The following is an 8,289-nucleotide window of genomic DNA, read 5'->3' as shown; positions in this document are numbered from 1 at the left end:
AGTGTCTTATGTCTTGAAACAACTTGGAACATCTCCATAATGTACTCCCTCACATTTCCCTAACCCTTATACTTCATAGGCATTAAAGAAGTCATAAGTGATTTCATCTCAACCTTACTGCTTTTGGTAAAACGTTTCTCAATGTCATCAAGAAAACCCTTGGCCTGTGTAATGTCTTAAGATTCTGTGCCCTTAAAAGCTTTTAGAATGTTGTGCTCGTGATCGTTAGACTCATATGGTTTGAAAAATCGCACCTCTCAAACTCCTTTTTAGCATCAGGGGTGCTTGCTGCAGTGAGAGGTGTTGGTGGTTCTTCCTTTAGTGTAAGGTCTATGTCCATATAACCAAACAAATAAGTAAGTGTCTTTTCCATTCCTTGAAATTAGTCCCATTAAGCATGGGTTTAGAATTTATATTAGTAAATATTGTGGCAGCAGAAAATGAACTGGCTGAGTATAGAACAAAATAGATAAAAACAAGCTCACATTAATATTTATATGTAAACAATAAATTCAAAATAGTGGTTAATCCTATCTCAAGATACCAAACACAACACTAATGTCAAGTCTTTGGACAATAATATTAACAGTAAGCAATACTGTTGTTGTAGCAATCAAACATTGATAATAAATTATGTCAAACAATGAACCAATTTTTGAACTAACTTATTGCTCAAATAAAGTACCTTATAATTTTCACACATTTATCACCACAATTATCTTTGAAATTCTATCAAATATTAACTTACCTTTGGGTCAATTAATAAACACATGAATCACAAAAACATGTAATCATCTTGATATTTTAAATAAACTAATTTACACAAAAGAGGTCACTTTGGTGGCATTTTGTTTCAACTAATCTATTTAAAATACTAGACATCCTCAATTAAATCCCAAAGCTAAAATCTGAATTTTTTTGTTTTAAAATATTTCAAATTTAAACCAAAATAATTTGAATAAAAGTAAATCTCATCTCAAGATACCAGACACTCCATTAATATTTCATCTTTGGACAAAATATTAACTAGTAAGTGATATCTTGGTGTAGTAATCAAACACTAGTGATAAGAACATGTTGAACAATAAATCTTCCTTTGGGCCAATTTATTGCTCATATGTAAAATCGAATAATTGTTACATGTTTATTACCACAGTTGCACATGTAATTTTGGTAAATATTAACCTTCCTTTGGGTCTATCAATATTAATGTAGCTTAAGTTAAATGCACACAATCTTTTATATTTTAGAAAAAAATAATTTCAATAACAGAGGTCACTCTGACAACTTATTATTTCAATTAAATTATTTTAATATATATATAAACATACTAATATTATAATTTAAAATGTTCATAACAATAACCCAAAATAAGGTTGTGTCATTGTTGAATGAAAAACCAAATACCTTGATCTTTGACAAATTACAGGCAAACATTAAAATTTTATTAATAAAATTCAAAATCAAATTTTATAAGATTAAACTTAATACTCATGATCATCGTGAGTATGAATCTAAATACCCAAAATTAAATATATATCCATATAAAAAAATAAATTTAATGAATGTTCATCAAACCAGTTTAACATAATATATAAATATATATAATATTGAATCCATAAAAAATAATCCAAAACCTTAGCATCAATATACAAAATTTTAAATAATAACGTTTTATAGATTCAATAATATCCAACTCACACATTATACCCTTAAAATCATTGATAAATATATATATACCCATGCATATATAAATATCGAAACCAATCATAAATTATATATAGATTGAAAGCTAAATAATTAACACTCACTTGTCTATGAAATTTGGCATAGATATGATTACACCAAAACTGTTCAGATACAAATCTACTACACCATTATCGGTTTTTAATCAAATAAATTAAAAGAATAGATAACAGTCAAACCACAACATACCAAATCAAATTCTAATTTGATACTTCCAAACTTGACTTTCCATTTTTTTTATCCATAATCAGTGAATAACGTTTAAAATCAAACTTACAAATAATAGAAGCATTATCCTACGTCCCTTCTTTAAACTATCAAATTTAATAAATTGAAAAAATGAAAAAAAATTAAAATTTCTTTGTTTTCACAATAACCAAACAATCTATATCTTTACTAAGTAGTAATGTTTAGATTGAATCCAATTACTACCATAACAATCACTTCAAATCTGGTCTTCAATCACAAACCTCAAATGCGTGTGTATATATGAACTTACAAAATCAAATCAATTGAAGCAAACAAGAATTTCAATTATCTTTAATTTTGTAGATCTCACGACTATTCCAAACCCTACAACTTAAAAAGCTTGAAGATATAACCCTAAAACTTGTGTAATTTTTATTTCAAACCCTAAAACTTTTAATATAACTCCAAAAAAATTAATGCGTATAATTGAAACACCAAATCTATATATCAAATCTATAAAATCTGAAGAATGAATTAATCCATATATAATAAAAAATAGGATAAACTATAAAAATAGTCACTTTTGTTTGCCTCAGGTTACGTTTTAGTCATTTATGTTTGAAATGTTACGTTTTAGTCACTTATGTTATTATTTTGTTACGAAGTGATCACCCTTCCGTTAAGTTCCGTTATCTCCCTAATGGTAATCCTACGTGGCAGTCCAACTAGATTTTAAGTGCCAACTTGGATTTCCTAATGGGATGAGAATAGATCTTTAATTAAATGAATTTAATTAATTAAAAATTTTAAACTCTAAATCTTAGTTAAAAAACCATTCGTCTCCCCCTTTTTTTTAGTTTTCTTTTCCAGATGACTAAGAAAGTTATTATCGTCAGAATTTTTTAATTCACATACAAAAATAAAAGAGGATTCAATGGAGGGTCCAGGTATGTCTTCTTCACCAACAAATTTATGTTCTAAGACTTAAAATCAAGTGGTTGTCGACAAATAAGAAGATGGTAATTGTTTTTGTTCCTAATCATTGTATTTTCCAATTCTTCGCGTTCTTGAATAATTGGTTTCTCAATCTAATTTTTTCTGATCTAAATCGCCTTGTTTGTTCATAATCTCTTTATGGGTATCCCTTTTCTACTACTTAATACGCTTTTTTTAGTTGTTAATATTGATTATTTTAAGTTGAAATTTTGTGGGAACTCATATTTTTTCGAGTAATCATACAGTTAATCCTGCAAATGAATATCCATATCCTTAATAAAATTCAAAAATTATACTCACGCAAAACTCAAGGCTGGCCATGGATCTTATCATTCAAGCTAAACATCTCAGCATGATATAAATTGCAAGGCCCCATTATACTATCTGTTGTTATATTTGATGTTACATTTGATTTATGTCCTGTATCTTTTTATTTTTCAGTCTTCAAGCAAAGTCATCAGAATTTTTGATGAGCAAATTAGTATCTTTGAGTTATTGGAAATTGGCGTGGTTTGAATTATGAAATTCCCTATTAAAATGGTTTCGAGTATAGCTTCGGTGGAAAGAAAAGAATTCTAGTTTTTGGATAAATTCTTCAAGTATAGGGTTAAGGATCGATTTTGCTTCGTGTTAATCAGTTTGGAGAGATGAGTATTAGATTGTTTTGAACTGATTTTTTCTCTTGGGATTTAGATCTGATACAGTCACTAAATCGATTGAAGCAATGAGGGCTGCAATGGCTCTTGTTGCTTTGTAGTATTGGCGAGGCTGTTTTGTTTTATTTGTTTTTTAAAAAACTGTGTTTGAACTTGTTTGAATTGTTCGCAACAATCCTTGTTGTATTTCACTGATTTTGCAAAAAAAAAGGAATAGTGTAGCCTCTCTACGTTTAATTTTTAATTTTGAAGCAAAGAGATAAAATTTTAAATGTTGTAATGTTGAATGTCTAAAAATTTGACTTAGAACATGATAAGGACTTCAATCTTACTATCATTTACAGTTTTACCTATTTGCTTTAAAATTAAATGTAAGACTAAATTGCTCGCTTTTATAACAGAGGGATGAATTTGCTCTTAAGTTTAACCTGAAATCTTTACTGTTGAAGTTTGTATCATTTATATTATACCTAATGTCATTATTTCCATGTCTCTGTGTTTAGCATGTTCCATTCAACTTTATATTATTTCCAATACAAGTAAATTAGGGTTTAAATTTCTCTCTCAAAAAAAGGAGAAAGGTTAAAAAATTTTATAATGTAGTTATTCAAAAATAGTTTAGTACTTTTTTTATATCTGAATATGGTGTTTCTTTTTTCTTTTAAATGTGTTATGTTTAACTTTCTTGAAGAGACAGAAAGTAATTATGTTGCTGTCTCCCAAAACATGGACTTTAATTTTAACTCAGGTGTAGTTTGATGCAAATGTATATGTTCAGCTTTTCATTTTAACTCAGGTGTCAAAATTTGAATAATGATTATTGTTTTCATGTTCTAGATTATGTATTTTAATGCTGTCCAAATGCGAATATCAACTGCTGTTCGAATGTTCTAAAATGTTCATAAATTCATTAGTAATGTTGTTTGAAATTAAACTGAAGTTGATATAATGTTTTTTCAAGTTTGAATTGTTGTGCAATTTGTTGATACTAATATAATGTTTTATTTTCCTTTTTTGGTTTAGGGTTTGAAGTTGAACAAAATACTTTAGGTGGAGATTTTGGAGGAGAAGCGTCTGACTCAGATGATAGTTCATATAAAGATTATGAGTCAGGTACTTCTTATTCTGATTCTTTTGATTCTAATGGCGATAGGATAGATGAACCAGAGGTTGAACTAGTAGGTGAAATGATACAGAAGGAGTTAGACCACTTACTGGGTTTAAGTTTTTGGGGTTTAAAAGATTATTTTGATAGTAACAGTGATGATGATTTGAATAACGACGTTGATTATGATAAATATGGGAATAAAAAGTACCCTCTATTCAATCCTCAAACTGATATGAGGAACCCTATATTGATAAAGGGTTTGCCTTTCCCTAGTAGAAACATTTTAAAATATGCAATTAAACAGTATGGGAGGATAAATAGGGTAGTAACCAAACTAACTAGGAATGACAAGCTTAGGGTGAAAGCAGTCTGTGTACCTAGTTGTCCATGGACATTATGGGCATCCAAATTAAATCCCAAGGATCCAATAGATGGGAGTTGGCAAATTAAGATCTTAGTCAACCACCATAAGTGTGGCAAGGTAATGAAAAATAAGAATATTACTTCAAAGTGGATGGCTAGACATTATTTACACAAATTTCAAGTTGATCCCAATTATTCCTTAACATTCTTACAAAATGATATTAGGGTGGATTTTGGAATAATAGTTTCTCGGACTAAATGTATAAGAGCTAAGATTAGGCCTCTGGAACTAGTTCAAGGGAATCACAAAGCCCAATATGCCAATATATATGATTATCTACTTGAGTTAAGGAGAAGCAACCTTGGTACAACAACCATCTGTAAATTAGACTGTAGGCTATTTCAGAGGCTTTATATATGCCTTGAAGCATGCAAATCAGGTTGGTTAACTGGTTGTAGGAGAATTATAGGGTTAGATGGGTGTTGGCTGAAGGGATATTATGGTGGACATTTGCTTGCTACTATTGGTGTTGATGTCAATGATTGTATATATCCAGTGGCCTTTGTGTAGTTGAGAATGAAAACAAACAATCATGGTTTTGGTTCCTTGAGTTGTTACAGAGGGATTTGGAGATCGACAACTCTTACAATATATGCTTCATGTCTGACAAACAAAAGGTACTATAAAGTCATAGTATACGCTAAATTGTTTATATAAAAATGATTGCTTATCATGTTGTTTTAATTGTTTTACAGGGTTCAATAGAAGCTATTTCTTTGTTGTTCCCTAATGGTGAATCAAGAAATTGTGCTAGACATCTTTACAACAATTTTAAAAACATGGAAGGATTTAAAGGCCAAGGTTTGCGTCTTACTTACTGGAAAGCTGCTAAAGTAACTTTTCCAAGACAATTTGAAGAAGCAATGTCTGAAATGAGGTCACTGTCAGAATCTGCTGAGGCTTGGCTGCGTGACAAGGATCTAAGAACTTGGTCAAGAGCCCACTTCTCAACTAGATGCAAATCTGATCTACTACTGAACAACAACAATGAATGTTTCAACAAGGTTAAAATTTATTTTTTAAATATGACTATTTATCACTTCATGTTGTATAATTGTTGTTGGAGTTATTTAAGGACTTGCTCTCCTTGCAAATCGTTTTAGAAGCTAGAGATAAACCCATCCTAACTATGTTGGAAATAATTAGAAGAAAAGTCATGACTAGGTTGGTTTTTATGAGAGAGGCTGCTGAGAAGTATCCTGGACCTTTATGTCCAAGGATACAGAATAAGTTGTCTGAAATAGTTAGTCAGTCCAATAAGTAAGTTTTGCTAACTCTTTTTTACTTAGCTTGAATTCTGTTGCTTGGATGGAAAAGTTTTTAACTTTAAAATGTTACTTTGTTTATAGTATATGGCCGATATATGCTGGAAATGAGAAGTATGAGGTAGACTGTGGATTAGGCAACAAGCATGTGGTTGACCTCCTCAACTCCTCCTGTTCATGCAGAAAATGGGACTTGTCAGGAATCCCATGTAAGCATGTTGTTTCTTGCATGCAATTACTTGTTGTGAGCCCTGAAACTTATGTAAATACATGTTATACTGTCACTACCCAGTTGAATATTTATAGCTACTTGATTAACCCTATAAAAGGTAATAGCCCTAAAACCCTAATCCTTTATGAAATATTATTTATTTATAAAATGTGTTTGACATTTTTAAATTTTTGTGTATAGGTCCTATGCAATGGGAACATGTGAGGGACATGGAACCCATTCTTCCTACCATAATTAGAAGGTCCCCAAGAAGACCCAAACAAACAAGGAGGAAGGAAGTAGATGAAGTAAGAAAGAGTGGACCAAAATTAAGCAAGACAGGACAGCAAGCTAACTGCACCAAATTTGGCAAACCAAGCCATAATACAAGGACTTGTAAAGGGATTGTATGGGGTAACCAAATGGCAAGCCAATCATCAAGCTTGCAAATTTTGAACCAAGCCACTTCAATGGATAACACATCAAGCCAACCACCCTTAACCCAACAAAGCTCAAACCTGACAACAAATTTTAGGGCCAAATTACCTTTCAAAAGGAAATATGTTTTGTGAACAAAGAATATCTATTTTTGGAAGGGTTGTTAAATCATGTTAACAATAGTTAGAATATACATTTTGTCTTAATTAAGGGCTTGAAACAATATTTTTTTTTGAAATGTTAAACTATTGAACAATTACTTGAGAAATGGCTATTGGACATGTTAGATATTCAACTGTTGGTTCTTCTATGTTAAAAAATGTGCAGCCTTTTGTTGTTGGGTACAAGTTTGGGTCCATTGGGGTTGCACACAATGGAAACTTGGTAAACTAGCGAGCTTTGAGAGCTATGCTTGAAGACAATAGTTCAATTTTCAATACTAGTTCTGATACTGAAGTTGTACTTCATTTGATTACTATTTCAAAAGCTAGGCCTTTCTTTTTAAGGATTGTTGAAGCTTGTGAGAAGCTTGAAGGAGCTTATTCGATGGTGTTTGTGATCAAGGATAAGCTTGTTGCAGTGCGAGACCCTCATCGATTTAGGCCTTTGGTAATGGGAAGGAGGAGCAATGGCGCTGTGGTTTTTTCCTCTGAATCATGTGCTCTTGATTTGATCGAGACAACATATGGGAGAAAGGTATATCCTGGTGAAGTGTTGGTGGCGGATAAAAAAGATGGGGTTCAATCAGTTTGCTTGATGCCCCACCCTGAACCAAAACAATGCATTTTTGAGCATATATATTTTGGTTTGCCTAATTCTGTTGTTTTTGGAAGGTGTGTTTATGAATCAAGGCATGCTTTTGGGGAAATACTTGCTATCGAAGCTCCCGTTGACTGTGATGTCATGATTTCAGTTCCAGATTTTGGCGTGGAAGCTGAATAGTTTTCCGTGATAAAACTTTTTAATCTTAAAACTATAATTTTCAATCACAAGTGGCACAAAGCATCCCTTAACTATATTTTAACCATTCAAATGAAAATGTAATCTATAGTATCTTGTACAATTACATAATTTAATAGTTATCGTGGTTAAATTGTACTAAATTTGGAGCAAGATGAGCATACTCCCTTGAATAATAGAAGCTAGATAGTAGCACGAGCTAGTATTAGATACCGCTAACTTAACTACAAAATTGAAAGATAGTGATATCAATTCAATATGGTTTCAGCAATTAAATAAACCTAGGGAATGAAAAA

At 31.1% G+C, this 8,289-nt stretch overlaps 2 protein-coding genes across 2 annotated transcripts; both read left to right on the top strand.

Moving 5' to 3' along the window:
* Positions 1–2,869: 2,869 nt before the first annotated feature.
* LOC107955760 (uncharacterized) lies at positions 2,870–7,426 on the top strand. The gene is made up of 8 exons (XM_016891565.1): positions 2,870–2,882; positions 4,611–5,176; positions 5,680–5,736; positions 5,815–6,123; positions 6,195–6,379; positions 6,469–6,713; positions 6,797–7,020; positions 7,361–7,426. Exons 1-8 carry the CDS (start codon positions 2,870–2,872, stop codon positions 7,424–7,426), a joined length of 1,665 nt encoding a protein of 554 aa, XP_016747054.1.
* A 15-nt stretch (positions 7,427–7,441) lies between these two features.
* LOC107955758 (amidophosphoribosyltransferase 2, chloroplastic-like) lies at positions 7,442–7,975 on the top strand. Its single transcript, XM_016891564.1, has one exon. The coding sequence runs from the start codon at positions 7,442–7,444 to the stop codon at positions 7,973–7,975; it is 534 nt and encodes a 177-aa protein (XP_016747053.1).
* Positions 7,976–8,289: the final 314 nt, after the last annotated feature.

This window comes from Gossypium hirsutum, chromosome A07, assembly GCF_007990345.1.
Source record: "Gossypium hirsutum isolate 1008001.06 chromosome A07, Gossypium_hirsutum_v2.1, whole genome shotgun sequence".
Taxonomy (NCBI): Eukaryota; Viridiplantae; Streptophyta; class Magnoliopsida; order Malvales; family Malvaceae; genus Gossypium; species Gossypium hirsutum.
Note: the sequence above shows the minus strand (reverse complement) of the source record. Positions and strands in the feature narration are given on the sequence as shown.

What these genes read in the sequence shown, in the direction of transcription:
- LOC107955758 (XM_016891564.1), top strand. Translation starts at nt 7,442, where the DNA reads ATGCTTGAAGACAATAGTTCAATTTTCAATACTAGTTCTGATACTGAA.
- LOC107955760 (XM_016891565.1), top strand. An exon ending in ACCACCATAAGTGTGGCAAG is followed by an intron (nt 5,177 to 5,679) that starts GTAATGAAAAAT and finishes GAGTTGTTACAG; the next exon opens with AGGGATTTGGAGATCGACAA. An exon ending in ACAATGAATGTTTCAACAAG is followed by an intron (nt 6,124 to 6,194) that starts GTTAAAATTTAT and finishes GAGTTATTTAAG; the next exon opens with GACTTGCTCTCCTTGCAAAT.